This window comes from Tyto alba, unplaced genomic scaffold (assembly GCF_018691265.1).
Source record: "Tyto alba isolate M040663 unplaced genomic scaffold, T.alba_DEE_v4.0 Super-Scaffold_1, whole genome shotgun sequence".
In the NCBI taxonomy this organism is placed as follows: Eukaryota; Metazoa; Chordata; class Aves; order Strigiformes; family Tytonidae; genus Tyto; species Tyto alba.
The window spans coordinates 22,856,328-22,880,133 of NW_024881261.1; the positions used below are offsets into that span (position 1 = coordinate 22,856,328).

The 23,806-nt window shown below is 48.2% G+C and overlaps 1 protein-coding gene across 2 annotated transcripts; it reads right to left on the reverse strand.

Moving 5' to 3' along the window:
• Window positions 1-10,275: 10,275 nt before the first annotated feature.
• On the reverse strand, window positions 10,276-23,696 carry LOC104362911 (2-hydroxyacylsphingosine 1-beta-galactosyltransferase). Of its 2 annotated transcripts, none has more exons than XM_042792760.1 (6): window positions 23,598-23,696; window positions 16,164-17,011; window positions 13,181-13,320; window positions 12,937-13,013; window positions 12,332-12,551; window positions 10,276-11,320 (listed from the first exon to the last, which is right to left on the reverse strand). In XM_042792760.1, the coding sequence occupies exons 2-6, from the start codon at window positions 17,007-17,009 to the stop codon at window positions 11,005-11,007; spliced, it is 1,599 nt and encodes a 532-aa protein (XP_042648694.1). In that variant the 5' UTR covers window positions 17,010-17,011; window positions 23,598-23,696; the 3' UTR covers window positions 10,276-11,004. The 2 variants fall into 2 exon arrangements, with proteins under 2 accessions (XP_042648694.1, XP_032838109.2); XM_032982218.2 differs by lacking the exon at window positions 23,598-23,696 and adding an exon at window positions 21,747-21,814.
• Between the last annotated feature and the right edge of the window lie 110 nt (window positions 23,697-23,806).

Sequence of the window (23,806 nt, forward strand, 5' to 3'; positions counted from 1 at the left end):
AGAACAGCAGCAGGTAATGAAACGCAATAAATAGCATAGCTGCTCAAAAGCCAAAGCTTCAAGCACATAAACACATGCATTTTTGCATAGATTGAGGCCTCATAAACACCAGTCTGCAAAAGACTGTTTATAGCTGGTTTGGGTAAAGCCCAGGCACTTGTTCCAATTAGAGAGAAGAGCTGCAGTGCAAGTGTCAAAGGCAGAGAGCTTCAGTTAGTGGTGTAGGCAGGAGTAGGTGCTGAGTCAGGGAAGACTCTGAGATCTGTGCACATTTACTGATTTGCCTTCATTGCCTCTCTTACCCAAATTTAGTAGTAACCCTTCCTCCCAGCCACCATAACACAGATGTGTATCTTGGGAGGTGGAACAGAAAACAAGGAGGATAAAAGCCAGAAATCAGAGCTGCAGGAAGAGCCGGGGGAGATGCCATCCCCATCCCCAATGCAGTGCTGGGTAACCATGAATCTGCCTAGAGCTGAAGTCAGCCCGGTGCCTCACAGGTTTGCTAGCGCAGGGGCATCCTCTGTCATGAGTCACCACAGCATTTGACACCATGGTCTCCACCAAAGGAGCACTCAGCTTTTTGGCCATTAGAGGGGAGCAAAAGCCCGCAAAAATTCAGGGAGGTATCACCCACTGGGCAGAACCCTTCACTCCCCAGAACCAAGAGCAGGCAGGAGGCTGGCTGTGTTCCTTCTTGAGACTCCTGAGCTGTTAACTGTCCTCCCCTGGAGAAGCAGAGCCCTCAGGCCTCTTCTCCTTACAAACAGTCTGTCTTCCTTCTGCTTCCCCAGTCTCAGGTCAGCTGCATTGCCTTGCAAGAGTCACCCAAATAGGCTGATACAAAGAGTTTAGGGTTTAATATCTGCACAGTATCAGAGGAAATAGTCCTTCCTTGCAGCTCCCTGAATGGCATTTGCCTGGCAGTCCTTGAGAGAGACAGCTTAGCAATAACATCTCTTCTTTACCTGGCAAGATACAGCCATAGGCAGCAGTCCTCGTGCCTGTATCAGATCCTCACTGTACAGCGTTTGGGCATGGTGATTCTGAAGGAAGTGTGTGATGATTGAGAAAGTTGGGCATTTGAGATCAATTTTGCATAGAGCTCGACAAAGTATTGTCCCTTGATGTCTCATACTCTAAAAGACAGCTTCTGGGGAGCACACTGGATAGGCCTGCCTTCCCTCTGCCAGGCAAGACAGCATTTCCCAAACAGGACAAAACCAAAGCAGATCCACTGAATGGAAAGTTGAAGCCTCTCAGAAGGGACTATTAGAGTCCTTACTAGTGCCCCAAGTTATTTCTTGCTCCCTGACCTAGCTGCTCTTACCACTGTGAAACATGTCCAAAGAGAAAATAACATAAGGGATAGCTGAAGTCCTACCAGCTAAAAAAAATGATGGTGACATCAAGAGCTACTAACCCAAAGATGTCATAATCTGCAATCACCCTTTGGATGAATGCTATAACAACTCTAAGCTAAGGGTTACAAATCCCATATGAAACATCAATGATGCAAATCACCTCTAAGGAGCTCTCTTGTTGGTTTTGTGGTAGCATGTACCATTTACAAAACCTTTTTCTCTTTAAAGCCTGTAAGTTGGCTCACTGGTGTTTGGAAACAGCGATTAACACCAATGCATTAATTGAGCAGCTGGGCTTTTGCCTAGAGTTGCTATATCTTCAAACTTCATTCTGAAAACAGTTGAACACCCATGCAGAAGCCAGAAAACCTGAGATTGGCAGAAAATTTGTCAATTTAATTCATCAGTGTCTGTTTTCACAGTTGAAAATTTAGAGGATAAATAAGACCAATCTGACTACCTAACAAGGTCTTGAACAAATGCACGCACAAAAATCCTATTGAAGGACTTTGAAGGTGTCATTTAAACAACCTGGTCAGCTACATCTTTATCACAGAAGTCTCAAAGCTCAGGCTGAGTTTAAGAACATCTACAGGCATTCATGCATGTACCTATTTGTGTTTTCTGAACTATTCACTAAAGAGAGACTCTATACAAAACAATTCAGAATTTCTCATCCAGAACAGGTCCAGTGCTTTAAACAAGAGTAAAATAAAACCATGGTCCAATAACAACATTATTGCATTAACCAAATTGCTATCATGAGCTGTTGACTATATTGGTTATGGTGTGTAAGAGCTCTCCACCCTGCATTCTCAAGCATACAAAGCACCTTCTTTGCTAAACTGAATAGAATAGCTCCAGGGTCATTCAAGCAGCCACACCTTGCCAAATCGCTCCTCTGCACTTCATCGTTATCCTGCTCCAAAGCCCAATTAAGTCATCTGCACTTATAGATAGTAGAAGTTATACCAACACCAGACACACACAAAACATCACCCTTTTCCTCCTATTGAACTCTATCAAGTCTGCAGAATCTTGGTCTATTTGCCAATACCAGGCAAAGCTGAGAGAGCAAAATGAAAGTTCAGCACTTTGCTTTGGAAAACCTGATGGCTACAGAAGTGGGACCAAGAAGCTGCTCCTGTAACCAGAGCAGAAAGTTCTCATTTCTGCCTTTTCACTATAATAAAATAAAATTAAATTAAATAGTCATCATCCATCCTACTTGATTCTGTCTTGGGACTATTTTGATCCCTGCTAAAGCTTTGCATAACACTGCCAGCTACTTGCCTTCTCTTCTGCAGCTTGTTTGAGAATCCCTTGTGAAATGTCTCTGGAAAGTTCTGCTAATGAGAGCCCATGCTCCTTTACCAGGCACTAAGTCAGAGGATTCCTTGGTTGGCAAGGCATGACCTGTGAAGGACTCATCTTCAAGCCTTTGGTTCAACATTTGGGGTTTTTTTTCAACCCATTCAGTGCAAGACTTATTGCAATACAACTTCTCTGATCAGATCTTGTGGTATAGGTGCTCCATTTGCTACTGGGCAGTCCTGACATGCTGTGGATGTGTTGTAAACACCAAACCGTGAAAGGGGTCTGCATGCTGCCCCAAAGGTCTGCAGCTGTTTCTTCATCTCCTCCCTGCTTCCTAACCCAAACTACAGGCAGGGAAAGGATGGCCCATTTGACCCAGAGGAGCTAAGGCTGAATGAGAAAGCAGCTTTGCATCCAGAACTGAGGCCTCAGGGAACGCACACAGGTCTGGAGGTGGGGGTATTATAAAAACATCTTTCTTCTGAAAGAAGAACATGGTCCTGAAAGCCACCTCAACCAGACCTGGGACAAGAAGGGGGTTGTTTTTACTGTTAGGCAGTTGCAGGTAGTGGAAGCCAGCGGCAGCAGCACAACACACAGGCCCGTTCATGGCTTGAAGGGCTTTCCTCCCCACCACCTCCAGCTCTGTGCTACTTGTAACTTCCTATCTCAGCCACACTGCTTACAAGTAATTATTTCAGACTTCCCCTGAGATGTATCCAGGATGGATCCTAATTAGGATTCAGTCATTTTTTTTTTTTTTTACTATCTGTAGTTACTCCCAGCTTTCATCTCCTGCCAAGATACGTCTTTAGTACCGTCCCTCACTCTGCTCATCCAGGGGCCAAGTGCAAGAGAGCAAAGCAATTCAATTTTAAGACCACTTTTTACCCATTTCTGTCTTTTGTTCTTGCTGAGGCCCTTAGCTTCTTACCAGTTTAGTTTTATTGAAAATTAACCATTCAACCCTTCTTCCCAGCTAGTATAGGTTTTAAAAAGACTGGCCTTAATAGTAGTCCATGCACTTTACTGGTGCGTTCAAGGCACAGCCATTAACATTTCCCTGCCTAGAGTCCAAAATCCAGAATTACCACTGCTTGAACTGATAGATCACCTCACCCAAAGCTTTGCATGAAAGGCACTGAAGTTTAACTCCAGCCAAAACCTCTGCTGAACTCGTCATTGTGATTATAACACTGAGTTTACCACCTGCAGAGCATGTAGTGTTGTCTATATTTTATTGTTTTTTCTCCTCTTTTTTTTTTTTTTGGCAACATACACAGGTTAATCTGTGTTGCTCTCAAGAATGGTTTAGCTATTATTCTGCTATTACTTGACATACTTTTCTAAGAGCAGACATTAGATATATGGGGCTGCCCTTACCCTCATGAACACTATCATTCTGTTTTCAGTAACTCATCCAAGCTCTTGTCCTTCTTGGATTTCATAAAGCCAAGACGTAAACTTGTTTCTTTTGAACTACTGCTAAATGGTTCTATATATCACTTTGAGCACACTCACCTTTTCACAACCAAGCAGGATCACTCTGGTCTTCCAGGACTACCAATAACAGAAGAAAACTCAACTCTGTGAAGCTCTTTACTAAAGTTGCAAAGTCTTACATCAGCGCATGATCTGATCTCAGAAGAGCTTGCCTTACAAACAACACATACAACTGAATTCAAAGGAGACAGGGATTAGGTTAGTCCACAGTATCATTACCATAAAACTGGTACAAATTTATTATTAAATAATAATTCAAAAGCTTTCCTTAAGAACACTGCTACACAGCCATTCCTGGTACAGACACCACAGAGAGTAATTATAAGAAGCTAAGAAGGAACTAGCCCCTGCTACAGTCCACCTAGAGTTTTTTATAGCAGCAGGTAAACTGGCCCTGCTGGGTGTAAACAGGTTCAGCTGGAGGGTGAGAGGCATCTTACCCAGCAACAGTCCCAGAGCAAGAAGAAAGAGGCTGAGAGAGGAAGGAGGAGCTCCCTGAACCCCAATAGACCTGTCAGCTATTTGGAGCAATTGGCTGCCTTCAGCTGTCCTGAAAGGCATGGTGCCCAGCTCTCAGCAAGCTGGGTGGTACAGGAGCACCGATGGCAAGCCTAATGTCACCCTGGTGTTTTCAAGCCTTTGGGGAGCCCTTACAAAGCACAGCTATTTCTGTTGTTCGAGATCATGCCTTGCCTGAGCACCTGGGAGAACAGCTGATTTCCATCACACTGCCTTTGGGACTCACTTCCTTGGATCTGGGGGCAATCAGGGGCTGCTATGAGTGTCAGGGCCCTGCACAAGCTTCCCCCATCCTGCAGTTTGGCTGGCCCTGGCAGGGAGTTGCTGCCCCGCTGACCTTGCCATCTCACTGGGCTCCCTGAGCCTTGCAGAGCAGCTGGTCTTTTCTGTCCTCAACAATGAGTAGCCCATTCACATACCGCCCTGCACCCCTCGGGTGATGTATGTTGTGACCTGTGATTTATGCTACATCCCTCCCCTCTGAAAGGCACCAAAACTGATTTACAAGCCCAAAAGTGTCAGTGCAAACACTAAATCCTAAAAATTCATCACCCCACTGTCCAAAAGTTTTGCCCCTTTTTGCAGGTGGAATTTCTCTCACTTCCAGTACCAGGGGAGGGCACAGATCACTTGAGGAGCTGCTGCTGCAGGGTCCCCATGCAATGTGACCAAGTAATCTTTTGCTGTAAGCCAATTGCAGAGGAGCCCCCTCCCGGTGCCACTGCACCTGCTGCTGCTCTGCAGCTCACCTCCATCTCCCACCCCTGCCTGACACCACTGCCAAGGCAGGACTGTGGGCATATTCCTGTCTTGTACTACATTGCTTGTGTCACATTGGCCCTTATGCACCTTGCTGGGAGCTTGTGCCAAGCTTATCAGCTGGCTTTTCTTTACCAGGAATGAGGAATAGCAGTCTGCAGACTGGTGTAGGGGAGAACAGTGCTTTAGTTTGGAATATTCCTTCCCGCATGTTTCCCCTTGAGCTGACCCTACAGTAGCAAATAGTTACTTCCTGGAAATGACGTGTAACTCCAGAAGCCTGAAAGACTCTAGCCCTCGCAACACAGCTGGTGAGCCAGGTAATCCCCACTGCTGAAATACAGCTCATCCCACCATGGAAACCTCCCTCCTCAAATAAATCAGAGTTGGGACCTTTGCTCCAATCTGATAATTCCCTACTCCCATGAGCAGGGCTGGTTATAGGCATCAGGAGCAAGCGCTGCTGTGCAGCTCCACCTGCTGTGACACAGCCCCAAGGAGGTCCCTGCTGGGACAGGGGGACTTGCCTGCTCCAACAGAGGTCTTGATGGCAAATGGCCACTGCTGGGGACTGGACAACCACAGAACTTAGGCTCATTTTCTTCCTCTGTGGAAAGTATTTGCAACATGGAAGCATCAGAGGAAGTCATTGCCCACAATTTCAAGAGCACCAAAGAGGTGCATGGGGACCACGAGGGAGTTGTCCATGGGCAGAGCCTGCCTGTCAGGGTGAGTGACTGGGGCTGAGGTGCTCTTTGGTCATTGTCATTTAATGGTGGTGTGAGTCAAAATCATCATCTTTGAGGAGCTGGTCCTTCTCTAGGCTTTCCTCTCACAGATGGAGTGATTTCATATTCGCCTGCAGAGGGAGATGCCTCCTCTTTATTAGACAAATTTTGTTGACACAGTTTGGTGCTGCCCCCTCACCAGACTGGAAAAACCAGCTATGGAGCTGACGTGGCCCTGCTGCAGCCCACGACCAGGCTCTCCCGTAGGGATGCTGCCAGGGGGTATGTGAGGACCCTCCCACATACAGAAGTGCTGGGGATGAAGCAGCAGTAGCTTATTAGCTGTTCACAGAGTCCTGCAGGAGAGCAGCATTTGAGGCAGTGCCAGGCCCCGCTGTGTGCTCCAGCAGTGTTATGGCCACTGACATAGGGCTAAGAGAGGGGTTGCAACAGGAGCGGCGTGAGTGTGTGGCTTCACCCCTTCCCTGTCCCCAACAAGGAGCTGCTCGCAGCAGAGGTGCTGCCCCCAGCCCAGAGTTTGGGCAGAGCTGCATAGCCATCACATGGAAAACGTGCTCATTTGCAAATCCAGTGTGTCTCAAATGCTGGGATGGCTCCCCCTCTCAGGACTGCCATGCCTCACGCATAGAGCAGGTTTGTGAGGAGCTACCAGGGCTGGCCAAACCTGAAAAGCTGGCTCATACGCGCCCCAAACTTCTCCCTACCCACAGAGCCACTCAGGGCCCATGCAGGGAGTTTTGCACACAGTAACATGACTGCTGGCATTTCGGCATCCCGCTCAGGCTCCCCTGTGCCTCTCCAAGAGCAAGACAGAGGGGCAGAAGGCAGCTTTGCACTGTGCAGGACTCAGTTGGGGTTGCAGCTCCTGGGTGAGGCTCCTTCAGCCCTCTAAGTATTGATTTATGCCCTACTTTTCCTTGAGGGGGGATTAAAAAAAAAAAAAAAAACAAAAACGGAAGTTTCCTGCTTGCTGCCTCATAAACCATAGTTACACCACGGCCCTACCCACCTGCCTCAGTGCCTGTGACAGGGGAAGGCACATGGTAACCAAGAAGCACCTTACACAGAGATTTGGTACCAAGCTAAAGGCAAAGCTGCCTGAAGAATAAAGCTCACCTCCATCCCTTCCCCCACCAAGCTTTTAATGTGTGTGGCAGGCTACTCATTATTCATAATTGAACTTAATAACTAGCTTAAGGCTTTGTTATACTTTCCTTCTGTATTCAGTACTGAAAGAATAACAAGGAGAAAAGTAAAGAGAGAAAGCTATGTGTTTAATATGAGAAGATTTACAGAGGATGGCAATAAAGCTGGAAAAGCTAGAGAAGCTGTCATCTTTAATGAATATACCTAAATACTTCCAGAAAAACACTCCATAACTCAAAGAATGGCTTCTGACAGTTTCTAAGCCTGTACACAGCTTTTCCTCAAGAAGGCTCTTTTCACTTCAAGGGTGCTTTTTGGATGTCTGCTTCTTACTCACATGATACTTGGACAGGTTTGTACTTTACTCCATTAGAAGCAGTCCTCAGCAAATTGTTGAATCATTTTTTGATACACTATATATATTTTGACTCCCTAGGTAGACATGCCTCCTAACTCTGCTATACATTTGGAAATTAAAGTAGTCATGAAAAGCTCAAGGAGTTAAGGACGTATCTGATAGGAGACAACATGCTAATGCTGAAGGTGGTGCTGGCTTGAACTTCTTTCTGAAATTGTGAACAGCAAGGTGGCATCATCCTCAGAAAGCTGGAAAATAGATTCATGTTTTTGTAAGCCCACACAGGCTCTTTAGGTCTCAAATATTTCTCTCTGCTCTTTTACTTGCAAGCAAAACAAGATGCAGGTCCCTGGCCCCACCAAGCCATGGTGCCCCTCTTTCCTCTGAAGTGCCAGCACTGGTGATCCACATCTGGCCTAAAGGATTTTATTGGGCAAGACTGATGCTTGTACCCTCTCCTACAGCTCCTCCAAGGCCAGAGATGATTGCTGCAGGGCACGGCCAAACTGAACTAGCCCCTTGACTCCACTATGTTTTGCCACACAGGTGGGCTGCAGAGGATGGAGACAAGCCACTCCGCTGGAACATCAGTTTGCAAGCATGGTGCATTTCTCCTCTTGCTCTTTTTTCTTCTCTTTAAGCCTGAAGTATTCCAGCACTGTCACAAAGTCACAAAATTCCCAACTCACCTGCTATATTCAGACTAATCTAGATAGCCAAACTCTCACACAGGCAGCAGTAACGATCTCCCTCTTTCACACCAGAGATGACAAAGATCTGAGCCAGATGCCCCACCTCTACCCCCTTGTCCACACTCATCTGCTAAGAGATGACAACAAAGCCATCACAGTACAACTAGCAATGGGCAGGCATGCTGCAAAACTTGTGACAATATCTTTTTTTCCCCTCAAAAATCAAAGCCTTATCAACCTTTAAATTTCAGCTCACAGGCAGAAACGTGCCAGGCAGCCAGTGTTTCTACCACTTACCTACAATCTATTTTTCCCCTACTATCTGTTAGCAGCTCACCTTGCTCTGATCTCCCCCTACCTCCCATTGTGGACAACTAGACTGCATCCTCAGCTCAGAGGGCCTAAAGCCATATAGAACGATAGAACGGTTTGGGTTGGAAGGGACCTTAAAGATCATCCAGTTCCAACCCCTCTGTCATGGGCAGGGACACCTTCCACTAGACCAGGTTGATCAAAGCCTCGTCCAGCCTGGCCTTGAGCACTTTCAGGGAGGGGGGCAGCCACAGCTGCTCTGGGCAACCTGTGCCAGTGCCTCAGCACCTTCCCAGTGAAGAATTTCTTCCTCATATCCAATCAAAATCTACCTTCTTTCACTTTAAAGCCATTACCCCTCATCCTATCACTACACTCCCTGATAAAGAGTCCCTCCCCAGCTTTCCTGTAGGCCCTCTTTAAGGGGTCTCCCCAGAGCCTTCCCTTCTCCAGGCTGAACAACCCCAATTCTCTCAGCCTGTCCTCATAAGGAAGGTGCTCTAGGTCCCCAATCATCTTCATGGCCTCCTCTGGACTCATTCCAACAGGTCCATGTTCTTCTTATGTTGGCAGACCCAGAGCTGAACACAGAGATGCTACAGACCAAGACTGATGGGCTGCCATATCCACCACTGACCATGGTCAGGTTTGGGCATCCCAGGAGGCAGCAAGAAACTCCAGGAAGAGCAACATCTGCTACAGGATAGTTATAGGTCCCAGCTTAGGTCTATGGGCTCTTCTCATCTGTCCTTGATGGCAAATGAGATTCTCATCCAAAGCTTTCTTCACTACATCACTTCTGCAAGCTGAGGCTTGGGGAAGGAAGGCAGCACTGCCCGGCCTCAGAGAAGCCACCAAGTCAGAGCTGGGCACTGTCCCAACCCAGAGCATCCCAGGAGCTCAGCCAGACTGCTGTTTGCTAGGTTGCATGTGGCAATGCACCTTCATCTGAAAAGAGAAACACATGCAATAGCAAGCAAGAACAGAGCCTGGAAACACCAGCAAGGGCAGCAGTGGCAGTGAGGTTACTCTCCAGCTTGTGCCAGCACAGTGATGGCCCCAGCTGAGAGCATGGAGCTGAGCCCTTGATCCTCAGTGTGGGGCATTGCCAGTTGGACGATCAACCAATGTTGCGGGTGGGTTGTGCAACGGCACCCAAGTGTGGGTTTGCCTTAAAGCCTAGGGTGAGTAAAAACACATAGGTATCACTCCCAGGTACCATGTTCCCACATGGGGCATCAGTATGCCCATTCACACTGAAATGAGCAGGCATTTCTGTTTTCTTCTGAAAGAATAGAGCTTGTTGTTTCTATAATTGTGTTGTATGGCCCATTGCCTATGACCAGCTCGCCGAGCTACTGGCTGCTCTTCCTGTGGTCCTGGCACCTACATCTGTTTCAAATTCTTCTTTTATCACAGGTTTGGAGACTCCATGGGCATGGGTGTGTGTCACACGCTGGTAGAGGAAGGAAGGCGCTGCCTGAAACCCTGTGGGAAGACCAAAAGGAATTGCTGATGGAGGTTTGTAGGGATACAGAGGTATGCAGAGACCATAGCAGTAGCAACAAGAAGGAAAAAACACTTTAATCTTGCTCGAACAACATCCTGTTACAAGGATCACAGGTTCACATTAAACCAAGACCAGAGAACTGCCACACAGGAGAAAGAATATCACTTTATTTTAAAAAATAATAATTTAGCTCAAACAAACAGGATTGCAGAGGGTTGATCAAAGCAGGAAGCACAATGTTTACCCGCAGAACTTAAACCAGACCAATTTATTTCTCTTGTAGATAATACTTTCAGAATCCTTCCCTGTCCACAGCTCTATTTCAGGTCCTCACCTGCACATAAAGGAATCCTGACTCCTGGGGCTCTTGGTAACAAGGCAGAGGAGAAATGGTGTCTGCCACACATGAAATGCTATTCCTACCTCCAGAGCCTCCATGGAAGATCCAAAAAGCCAGAAGAGCAACACCAGCATCTAAACCAACATGCAATACAAAGGGAACAACTTGCACTCCTCCCTGGAAGTCTACCTACCCATGCCCCATTCCCAGCATCCTGGCCAAGTGCTTCCACCCACGCCTGAATTCGCGCCCTCGCCCACAGGTGCTGTACAGAGGTGTGCACACAGGCCTCTGAAATACTCCTCCCGCCCCACTCTCATCTCATCCAGACCCGCTGATCTTTCACCTCTCTCCGTGCCTGCGTGCCATACATTTCTTGGCACAGCAGCAGTTCGTTTCACAGTGATGGGATGTGCCCTGAAACACGCTGAGCCACTACTGCAATTTCTTTTCTTCTGTGAAGTGGCCCTTCATGCAATTGCCATTCTGATACACAGGGCTGGCCCCCTTCCTTCTGCACCACATCACAGATTTGTAGAGGACAAATCCAATACCGGCCAGACACAAGACCAGAAGAGCCAAGATGTCCAGGCAGAAGTACTCATATAAGGAGAGGTCATAGACAGCCGGGCGAAGATACGGTGCCCCATTGTGACGAAGGATGTACTCTAGCCAATACACTGTCCTATTGAGAGCATGCATTGGTCTGTCCAGGTGCAGAGCTGAGATGAGTTTGGCTGCTTTTCTGTAGCTGCAAGGGAAGAAGACAAGAAGTTATCCTCCTGACTGGAGTTTCATAGCTGAGAAGTGGTCTGAGGTGTCCACTGGTGCTTTCAAGTCCCTGATAATACCTCGGGAGAGTGGCAAATTTCTTCCATGACTCTTTTCACAAATGTCTCTGAAAGCCACTCTGATGGCAATCGTTAGCCATGGCAGCACAAACCAGAGTGTATTTCACTTTGTGTTTTGTTAACAAGGCTGGCAGTTCAGCTCCCAAGTACCTGATCAGTGGGTTTATGTGGATTGTTGCTTTCTAAGGGGAGTTTGCACCCAAAGACCTCACTCAGCATCAAGCAACAGTTGCACACTTGATGACTGGCCAAATCCTTCGAGGTACCAAGAAGATGAGGTACCTACTGACCTCAGTGTAAGTTGTTGAGAGCTCCTAATAGGTAATAAAAACAAACAAATAAAACTAAAAAAAAAAAAAAATAAATAAAAAAAATCAAGCTCTCGGGCAGCATTTCAAACACTAGCAGTTGCATGTGTCCTGTTAGAAAGTGGGAGCCCTGTGTCACTGTGCTGCAGCGCATCTAGGAAAGTGCAGAGCATCTGGTTGTCAGAAGGAACAGATAAAACATTGGAATATTACCTGCAGTCCACTCTCTCCGCTGTTTTGCAGCAAGCTGCTTAGACAAGACTAGGGAGATCCCACCGTGAGTTTGTGATCTCACTTTCCCTGATGACAGGCTGGCGTTAAAAGGAGAAGAGGTTCGTGCCTCAGCATCTCAAAAAGCTTTCTATGAAAATTAGAGTCAAACAGGACTAGATCATGCTCTCCAATAGCAAATGCTGGAGTATCTCCCTCTTGGACTGCATCTCAGGATTTTGAGGCACTAAGATGTCTGGCCAGCTGGGCAACACTTGCAACTCTGCTTTGTCAAGAAGTCACCACAGGCTGTGTAGGGGTCAACACAAAGACACGCCGGTCCCTACGTGCAGTCTGCACCAAGGAAGAGCTCAAGGCTTCCAGATGCCTCACCTGGGGTCAGAGATAACCGTGACAACAGCTTGGTAAAGATCCTCTTCTTTCACTCTGCTCCAGTCCATGAGGATACCCATGCCCTTCGCCTGCACTCTGGTCATGATGTCAAACTGGTCCCCATAGAAAGGAAATCCCACCACTGGCACACCATGATAAATTGCCTCAAAGACACCGTTCATCCCACAGTGGCTGACGAAGGCTTTCACATTGGGATGGCCTGAAGGCAAAGAAATGGCAGCAGGTCAGTGCCTTCCATGCTGAAACAGGGCTATCAGTGGCTTCCTCAACACACAGCGCTGACGTATGTTTAAGGAAAACCAGGCATGTTGAGCAGAGACTACCCTTTGGGAACACACCTTTTTCTTGGCAGCCCAAAACTTGATGAGCAGTGCCTAGAGGAGGAGGAGGAGGAAGATAGGGGCCAAGAATGCAGCTTCAAGCAGGTGTTAGGTGAGGACCATGTTTTGTACAGGTCAGACTTGCAACAAGCAACAGATTTAGACCCACACAGGTGCTGTTGTCATTGTGTGCCTTTGCTGTGGTTTGGGCTAAACTCCAGGGATGTTGCTAGCAGCACACACACACACAGTGCCCAGCCTTACCTAGCAGGTCATTCTGGGGCAGCCACTCCATCATCAGCGTATTCTCACCCAGGTTTCTTGGCTTCTGCCCAAAGTATCTATGGGAGGAGAAAGGGGAAAAAAATGGAAGAGAAACACATGGAGAACAATTATAAATTCAATCAGCTCAAGAGATGAAAAGAAAATTCTGTGTTTTGAGATGAATCACCCCTCAATGTTGATTTTCATCCAACTCGAGTTAAAAGAAATCCCATTCCCTCCTCACCTCCACACCACCCTCTGTGGGAGGCGAGCGAATGCGCCAGCCATCTTCTCCACCAAATCGCTTGGAAGAGCTCGAATCCCGATGCCAAAGGAGACAACAACAACACCCACATCTGCTGCTTCCACCCAGAGACGCAGACCCTGCGGGCAAAACACACAGAGCTGCCTTGAAGTCTTGTTGGAGAAAGGCCCTTCCCACTGTTGCCTCTGCCAATAGAAAGTTGTCTATGGAGAGAATGAAGCCAAATCCACCTGGAGCACAAAGCTACATGGTTTTCACCAGGCAATGAACTCTAAAACCGCTATGATTTCTGCACCCAGCCAGGCAGAAATTACTTGAGCACCTGCTGGGCTTGGGAGTTTGCAGGGAGGTATCCAAAACTTGCATTTCATAGTATTACCTCCTGCTTTGGAGGTAATGCAATTGCTCTTTGGCAAGGAGGGCTCTGAAAACATAGGGCCCACGCAGGAGCAGCAAGAGCAGAGGAAGAAATTGGAGTAAAAAGAGGAAGGCTATTTTCCATCACCACTGAGGCAGGAGGCCTGTCGGAGTCTCTAGTCATAGACTGATACAACAGATGAAACATCATGCAGACAGAGTCAGGAACAACATCTTGCTGGAGATCCCCCACAAACTCTTGAATGTCAAAGGCCCCTGGAGATGGCAGAAAGTTTTGCCATCTTGCCAGGAGACTTCTACCCATCATCCTTGATAGCTACTTGCAGGCAGAAGATTTAGTTTTTGGTCACTAGGCAGAAAGGTAGCTTCAGCTCCAGCAAAAACTACAGTTGTGTGTTCTTCATTTAGAGGCTACCTGTAAAGCTACATAAACAGGTGTGTATCTAGAACAGAGTCTATACTTTTTTCAACCAGGGCCAGAAGGCTGCAGGGAGAAGAAATCAGCCACCACAGCTGTTGTGGAGCAAACACAGACTATTCCCTTTTACGCCAGGCTCAGCTGAGCCTATTTCTCATTACAGATTCTGTCCTGCTTCAGGTTTCTCATGTATCACAGCTAGGAGCATTTTAGAAAAGTTTCATAAAATCCATCTTTGAATATGAATTCTTCCTTAAAATAAACACTATAGAAGAGCATGAAGGGCAAAAAAAATTGTTCTTCCTGTTATTAAAGGAGAAAATTAGGATGATTAATTCAGAAAGTCTTAATAATAGTAGTCTACAGGTTGGGGGATCATAGTACAAAAGAGTTATAAAGCACATTTTAGTGTTACTCTCTGGGGATATTTGAGCCTTGTATGCTTCAGGGACTCAAACCTATCTTTGCAGAAATGCTTAAAAAGCTCTAAAACAACACAACAACCAAGAATCAAGAAGTTTTCAACTAAGGGATTTTGGCTTCTCTATTCTCTTGAGTTTCACATCCTTTGATCAATACAACCACTAAAACTGCTAAAGAAGCGATAGTTTTACTTTCCTAATTAAAAGTACTATGACTCATAAAACAGATGATTACATTATTCATTACAATTGAGACTTAACATTTGACTTTCAGAAACAGCATTAAAGTTGCAAGGGAAGCGTGGTTGACCACCAAAAGTTCTCACCATCTCTCGAATACATATCTGTATTTCAGAGTACTAATTAGAGGAACTCACAATCACAGTTTCAACTATGAAGAAATAAACACCTTAATTACATAACTCTGCTCCAGTTCAGATGGGAGATTCCTTAATCTGCACCTAGACCTACAGAGGTCCTCTCTTCTGCTGGCATCCCCTAACCTGGACACAGACATGCCTACCTGCTAGCATGACAGCCACCGCCGACTGCAGGGCTCTGGACTTATCTCCATCATTCTACCCTTAGGCACCCTGGGATCAGTTCTGGAAGCTGTGAAGCACATGAGTAATGCCCCAGCAAACAACTCCCTTCTTTATAAGGCAGGTGTGTACGTGGCCAGATTGGACCAAGCCAGTGTTTTGTAAGAGCTGTGAGGCAGCCACTCTGACACAGCTTTTGAAGCACCCTAGGTGCGTTACATTACCTACATGCCGTGCCACATCGGAAAGGGTGATGTGCAGTCATACACATCTGGAGAATTTTTGTTCTAAAGCACCCGAGCTTGTTTTTTCTTATAAACTGGAAAAAAATGACACCCCCAAAATTGTTTCTATTAAAGCTGCCATCAGAGATCTTGACAGGCCTCTAATCATTTGAAACTTGAATCTTACTTCCATATTGGTCCCTTAGTTGGGACACCAGGACAGCCTGAGTGCCCAAGTGTCATTATCCAGGTCGATTACCCCTCAGTGTTTTTAAAAGTGGTAAGACAATGGGAGGAATGTCAGACAGGTCCTGCTCTGTTCCAATATTTCTTCAGTTGGAGGCTTTAAGAGCTTGTCCCTCTGAATTTATTACTGGGGATAGTGAGGTACAGGCCAGAGAAAGCCTCTGGGCTGCCCGGGGAGTTTTCCCTCAGGGCTGGACCCTGAGAAAAAGGCGATGATACACTTCAGTTTTGTACCCTTTGGGATTCCACATCAAATTTGATGAGGTAACAAGCACAGGTCTTCTCTATGGCTTCTTAAGACTGCAAGCTCAAGGGCAGAAATGCCCTGCAAGAAATAGGATTAAGGAGGAAATTTTGGATTGACATAAATCAGTGATGAAGCAACAAAGACTAATGGTTCTTCCCATTTCCACTTCAAGTATAGGAACAAACGAACTATTCATGGCCAAGTCCCAGGAGCAACACTGCCAATTTAGGACTTCCACACAACATTTTGCATGGACAGTGAAGCCAAATCCTGCACCAGGACGGACAACTTAATTCTACATCCTCCCTGCAGCCTCACAGTCCTCAGTGTTCCCTGTCTCCCTGCTGCACCAAGGCACCAAACCACAGCAGCCTTCCAGGCTTCTAGGGTGTCAGAGCATTTACAAGGCTCTTCAAAAGCTGATTTGCACTCAGTAACTCCACAGGTTAATGTGCAATCACAGCTCAAAGCTTTCCTGCACTTACCACTGGGAGGGTCTTTGCGGGCTCAGCGAGGATCCCCCCTGTGAAAATGACATGGGGGAGTGTTGGCCGGGGAAAGTCCAGCACTACATCGTTACAGAGGAAGAATAGGCTAGTTCCATGGACAAGGTCCAACATGGATGTCTTTGGCTCCACTCTGTGCTTCTCCATAAGACGTTCAAACTTGGGAAGGATGACCAGCTTTGTGGCCACACGAGTGATCATATAGACTAGGAGATTCCAAGTCCTACCAAAGAAGCCCATCCTGTCTGTCATCAGGGAGTTGAACTCGGGGACATAGGCAATGGGGGAAGTTGCACCAATCTCTGCTGGGAACCAGAAACCAGTGGAGATCACAGCATATTTGACATGGAGAATGTGGGCCAGGATAAAGCCACACATCTCATTGGGGTCCACCAACAGCAGATCAAAGCGCTCATGCTGGAGTTTCTGAAGAAGGGTAGAGTTTCCCAGCACTAGGTCACAGTTTTCCAGGTACTTCTCCAAAAAGGAAAACATCTCCAGAGAGGTCATCTTCCCTTGGAAGACACGCTTTATCTTCTCCTGCACCCAGGCATCTGCGCTCTCCGTGCTGAAGATACCCCAGTACCTCTGCATGCGGAAGCTGGGCAGGTAGGTTTCCAAATCTCGACCCTCATGAAGTAGCAGCACAGGGTCATGGCCTTGGTCAGTCAGTGCCTCTGCCACTCGCATGAAGACTCGCAAGTGGCTGTCAAAGACTATGGTGGGCATGATCAGCACCTTGGCACAGTGAGACGGCTCCAGACTGAATGCAGCCACTAGGAAGAGAAGAGCAGCAGGGCACGGTAGCACCTTCATCATGTTCATCACTGCAAGGAGAGAAACATGCCATTAATGGGGTATGAAATGCTCTGTCACGTACTTGGGCAAATAACAACTAGGACTGTAGCTGCAAGCCAGAAGCTCATGAGCTGAGAGAGGACAGCAGTCTGGAGTTTACCACTGGAAATAAAACAAATCAGAACAAACCACCACCAAAAAAAAAAAAAAACAATAAAGAAAAAAAGCCACAAAAATAAAATAAAATTAAAAACTCAGATATCAGGGTGTATCAGGGGAATTTTCCAGAAATTCAAAACCTCTTCGATGTGCTCATAAGGCTCAAAAACTATCAGGCTGACTTGCAGAAAGTTAAAGGGGGAGAGCAGCAGAAGGAGCTCTGTCAGGTCACAGCACCAGCAGAGACACTCGCTGCTCAATCTCTGGTTACTGCTACAGAACCAGCACAGCTGGATTTCATTTCTATTTCTGCCCAGCCAGAATGGCTGGTTCCCTCTGAGCCCTTGATGTCTGTCCAAGCTCGCTGGGAGGCCTGCAGAGCCTGGTGGGAATGCTGAGAGGCACGCTCCGGCTTTGGCCCTCGCAAGCCACTTTGCTCAGCACAGACGGGGTGGGAGCAAGCCCAGGCCACAGCAGGACCCTCTGAGAGGAACCGCAATCCCAGAGAGAGCAGCCGGGGTCTGGGTGGAGAGCTGCCCTGCTACAAATCAGCTGTGGGAGGGTGGGGAGGCTCAGGGGAAAGGGCTGGGAAAGGAGAGCAGGCACCAGGATACTGATGCACTGGAAGAAGGCAAACCCAGAAAGCAGCCCCAGAGATAAGGTGCAACACCCATGGCACACTGACACCCCTTAGTCACACTCCTACAGCTGTCATCCCATTCCCAGCCTGGTGAAACACCCAGAATTTCTGTTGTGTAAGGGGTGTTGCTACATCACTGGAAGCGAACGCGCCTCATCCACACCTTACATTATTTTGGGAGAATTACATGATAATTATTTGGGAACAGTCAGAAACAGAGCCCTGTCCTGAAGACCCAGTTCAGACATGCTAGGAAGGGGCAGGGGGAGGGGAAGAAGTTACAATGGGAACAATTATAAATGGATTTTGGATGGCCCCAGACTCTAAGCCCCAGGGGGGCTGCAGGGATGTGGTAGAGCAGAATTTGGTCCAAGATTTTCTGCCAGCTTCTCCGTTAATGCTTGATCAATTAAGAGGCAGGAAAGAAAGTCCCGGATAAGATCCTGCTAAATACAACCTTCAGACTCCCCTCAGCAGCTAGATATCTCTGGCCAGAGATAGCACATGGGTGTGCAGATGGGGGAGAGTAAAAGTGTCATACTCTTCCCCCCAGCATTGCTTTCCTGTCCTACGTGGTCATAGACATGGGAAAGAAAGAGAGCAGCCACTGGCTGAGACCCTCCTCTGTTTCAGCAGTAACTCCTATTAGGGCTTGGACTGCCACCCTTCCCACCCAGGGACAACTGCATGGCTGTGCCTGCAGGAGTGATGAGAAACATGAGAAATGCTAGCAGATACACCAAGTGGGTGGTTGGACCCACAGAACAAGAGGTCCAGGAGGATGGAGACAGAGGTGATGGGCTGGAGAGAAGAGAGGAGAAGCCCTGCAAGGAAAGTAAAGATCTGCCCAGGATCCTGCCTCCCTGAAAGCAGGAAAAGGCTGGCTCGTGCCGGCATCACTGGCCACCATAGAGCTACAGCCCATGAAGCTGGTCTAGTTCTTAGCTTACTTGAGAGGTCCAAAAGGGATTTATCCTGCTTAGCACCAAGGAAGGTAAAGCATTTGGCTATGACATTGCGCAGCAGATTCAGGGTGCATGCAGCTTCCATAGGAGAGAGGGAGGGATGGCAGCCCTATACTGCTGGCCTTCTTCAGGACAGAAGGATGTCAGGACAGGATCCATGACAGGAACAGGTATAGGCTTATCCTGGGGCACCTGGTGGGTCATACACACACATAAGTATGTTGAGAAGAGCACAAGAGGTAGTTTTATATGTGGAGTGGGGTGTTTTCTCATTGGGCAACAAGGAAAAGGTGAAGAAACAGTGCAGGTGAAAGGAATAGTTATTTAAAGAAAAAAACCCTGTCACCCATTTTCAACAAGGTCCATGGACCTACATGCCAGACATTGCTGAGACCCTCAGCTCTGCCAGGACCCTCTGTGGACTACCAAAATCCAAATGACAAGCCAGGGGTCAATCTCAGCCCTCAGGCTAGGGACAGATGCTGACACAGGAGACTTGCAGACCTCTCTTGGCTTCTTTATCCCTTCCAGCATCAGGAGCAATCCCTAAAGGTGCTGGCTCAGGAATCCATCCTCCCTGCCCAAGCAACAAGGGAGGCTGTAAATCTTCCTAAGTGGTGGGAAGATGCCAGGCTGCAGGAAGGGACCTTTTTTCCTACTCCAGCTCAATACCACTAGAGTTAATCTCTGTTCTGTCCATGCCCAGAAATAAACCCTGGCCACAGCTCCAGCCCTAGACCTGTGCTGGATACATCAAAGAGGTTTTCAACCAGGCACATCCCTGCTTTTTAGTGCTCCTGAGATGTAATGAAGGCATAACTTACCAGCTCAAAGGGCAGCACTCTGCTGGCTCCATTCCTTGTTCAGCAGCTAGTCACTGTTAGGATCAAACCTTATGCACACAAACGCTAGATGAGGGAAGGCTCAAAATCCACCTGCTCACCTCCTCACTTTACCTCTTACCAACACTGAACACGTAGCTACAGCTGCCCCACGAGCTTTGCAAGCAGGATCCTCCAGCAAGGGCAGGTGCTGTAGCCAGTGCAGCACCCTCCACAGTGTGGGACACTGGCTGCAGCCCAGCCCTCTGGCTACGGGAGCTCAGCTGCCTGCACCCACTGTCAGGCTGCAGGCAGGTGGTCTTCAAGAAACCTCCAAACTGCTGGGCACAGGAACAGGATTCTGCGGGGAGGTGAATTCACAGCCTGCACCCTGGCAGAGGTGCAAAATCCAAGTAAATGACAGGTCCCACACCAGAGCTGAGAGCAGAGCACCTCCTTGTTTGTGGTCTGAAGTCCTAGGCTAGGGGCTAGATCAGATAAATATTGTAAGAAATGACACTGCCACTGAAAGGAGCAGGCTCGTAAAGGGAGACCATACCCTTCCTGTTGTCATGACAAGCGCTCAGTAAGGCCATGCAAACTGGCTGATTTACACAGAGCAATCCCGCTAACACCACAGTTAACACTAACAGTCAGAAGTCTGTATTCAAGAAAACTGTTAAAAAAGCCCGTGCCATGGAGGCTTGAAGTTTCACTGCTGCAGCATGCAGAGCAGAGCTGGCATCTCAGTAAGAGCCAGGACCAGAGCCTGCTGCAGGAGGGGTGGGCAGGGGGAAGCCCTCATGCGACTGCTACTGCAGGCAGCAGCATCCCCACCTGGCCTGCACGCCTGGACACCATCAGCTGCTGGGAGCTTGCTTTCAAAGCCACAGCAAAGCCCTGAAATTGAAATGAGAGGCAGCAGAAAGGAAGCAGAGAGAAAACATCCCTCAAACTCCCCTGATAAACCTCTTACTGGGCTGAAATTTGACCCTTGATTTTGCTCTATTTAACATGTTTCACAGGGTATGATTTTGACATCAGTGGATGATTACATCAATTTAACTTAAGTGAAGTAACTGAACAGCTACAGCTCTAAAGGTAGATGTTTCTTTAATTCAGGTGCCTTTTATTAGGTTGAAGTACTAAAACCTCTTGACAGTCAGCCATCTAAGCCCACAAAAAGGGGGCTGTGAATGGACCCCATTGCAAGGACCCTGCCCTTTACATCTCTCCCTCTCCTCCAGTATTTTGTATTGCCTAGTTCCTACCAAGGACTAGGAAACCCATATCCATGGTGTTGAATTATTTCCTCTCCTGCATCCTAGTCCCTATCCAGATCTTGCCTACAGTAAGAAGTGTTTTTCACTATAAACTTCTCAAGAGTTAACAAAGCAACACAATTAATTTGAAGCCAAAAGGAAAAGGCATCTTCACTTGGATGCTCAAAACTCTTCCTGGAATAAGAAACCAAAGTTTGCCTCACCTGTTGGATATATTCCAGAACAAACAGCACTGTATGCTACCATCAAGTTGATGGCAGCCAACCCAGTTGTGGCTAATTTATAGAAGTCAAAACTCCATGCAAGTAGGCAGGTATACATCTCTCAAAGCAATTCTGACACTGCAGGAAGATGTCGCGCTACACGCAGAAGCTGACCAGTGGAATCTCTAGTAAAAATCTACAAGATATAATGCTGTATAAAGTAAACTTAATAAAGCACGTGTTAAAGCAGGAAAGTCTAACCATGAATCGCATCTAACCCAGTGCCTGGTGGGTTTCTGTGCTCTAGCTTCAGATTATCACAGACTTCTGTTTTGCTAGTCACCTGAGTAAATCACACTAACACTGAAAAGTACTAATATTAGTAATACAGTAGACTCATACGAGTATTAGTATTTTAGTATAGAAAACAATGAGCAAGGAAAAAAAACTCCCCTTCAAATATAAGCTTCCCCAGGCAGCCTACAGCCCTGAGTTTTTTAAAATATTGTTTGCACACAGAGTGAATAGTGCACAGATGGTCTGCTCAACACAGCGTACCTTTCTAGCATTTTTCTTCTGACATCTTCATGGCAGCCCCACAAGAAACACGGATAATGAAGAAAGCCTAGATCCCCAAAAGACCAAAGGAAACAACCATAGCAGTGATCAGGTCAGCACCAGAATAACTCATACCTGGCACCACACTTGGTGCTACTGCTTGCATACAATGGCATCAGAAGTGCTCTGCTCATCCTCATCTGTTTTGGACAAAGATTGTTGTCCAAATCAACCCCTAAGTCCCTGGTCAGTTCCAAACTTCTGGGACCTTGGGCCATCTTCAACATCCTTTCTGGCTCATTGGGGTTTTATGGATGAAGCTCTACAGGCAAGGTGGGAATCTGTGGGTCATCAGGAAGTTGTCAGTCCGTAGGTCACAGCCAGGGTACTACAGAAAATACTGGTCCATAGCAACTGAGAAAAGAAGTAAAGATCTGTATCTCACCTTGTCAAGGCATTTGAAACTACACACACCTTCAAGAAATGGAGCTGGGGGGATGGTGTCAAACACCACATATCTGCTTCCCCGCGTGGCCCCTCATCATACATTAAATCTGTCTAGGTGGTGAGTGATATTTCCCCCACTCCATATCCACAGGCTTCCTGGTTGTCTTCTGAAAGGGAACGAGATGGTTTGTGACACCACGGTGCTCTGCAACAGCCAGTTCTTCCGGGTGGCCTTTTCCCCTGGCTTGCAACACAGAAGCAGCTTATGTGAGGTTGTGCTCCTTGTGAGCGGTCTCAGGTCTGCAGCGTGGGAGCATTTAAGAACATTATTTGTAATCCCTAGGTGCAAGAGACAAAAAGGCTTGGGGCCATTTCTAAATACTCATGTGAGCCATAGACCTTGAACTGAGAACACACAACAGTTCAGTGCACATTTTAGTCTTAAGAAGGGTTTATGTCTGTACAGCAGCCAAGTTTGAACAAGTTCTTGAGACTGCAGAGAAAACTGGAGGGATACAAGTGCACCAAACTTAAAAGAAGCGGTCAAGAGGGGTGGGGAGGAAAAGAGTCTTCCATTTACTGCCCTGTCATTTCAGCTTCTTTCTGCAGAGAAGCATCACATTAAAAGAAAGGTCATTAAACACCCCAGAAGGTTGTGAAACCTTGTGTAGGAAGCACTAGAGATTGATAAACTCCTGACAGACAAGTCTGATCACCTTTGACAGAATTACAGAAGGAGAGAAGCTAGAGATGAGTCTTATCTTTAATAAAACAACTGACGCCCTCATGTAAAAAGGAAAAAAAACAACCAAACCAAACAGGTCCCTGGCTCCGAGCACCCCAGAGGAATGTGACCTGGCTGAGCTGCCATAAACAGAGGCTGAGGAGGGATGCATAGGAAGAGGAGGCAGAACACAGGAGAGGGAAGACACTCCTGAGATCTAATCTCCTAGAGGAAGATGAACCGAGTTACACAAACGCGCTTTGAACGTTTGTTCAGGTGCCAAGGCTCTGATCCCGCACAGTTAAGCAAACGCGTAACTCGTGCCCTTCAGTAGCCCCGCTGAAGCCACCCAGGCTGCTGCTCGCCCGCGTCCCGGCGGAGCCAGGCGCAGGCTGGCCGCTCAAACCGCTCAAACCGCTGCCCTCGCTCCCTCCCAGCAGCCGAGAAGCACCCGGGTGCCCCTGCCAGCAGCTCAGAAAGCTCAGCCCCGCCCGTCAGCGCTCACCCGCAGCCGCCCAGCACCCGCGAGTGCCGCCGCCGCCCGCGCCCACCGGGCCCACGATCGCCGCCAACACCGGGGGGGGCGGAAGGACCCTCCCCCTCGCCCGGCCGCCGGCGGGGCGGACTCCGCAGCCCTCGGCCGTGCTCGCACCGGCGGCGGCGGGGCGCTCCCCGGGCGCCCCGAGGAGTGGGGGGCAGCGCCGGGTCTGCGGGGCCGAGAGCCGGGACGGGGAGCGAGGAGCACCGGCCGCAGCTGCTGCCGTGCCGGCTCCTCCGGCACCGCCCGCCCCGCCGGCAGCGGTGCCGGCACCCACCTGCAGCGAGTCCCGCTGTGGAGCGCGGCCCGAGTCGCGGCGGTGGGGCGGGAGAGGAGAGGAGAGGACCGGCCGCTGCCGCCCGCCCTCCCCTTTCAGCCCGGGCGGCGGCGGGCGCGGGCGGGGCCGGGCGGCGCAGCCCCGGCCCAGGGGCCGCACCCACGGGCGGCCGCACCCACGGGCCGCCCCGCCCGGCCGGGCCCAGCCAG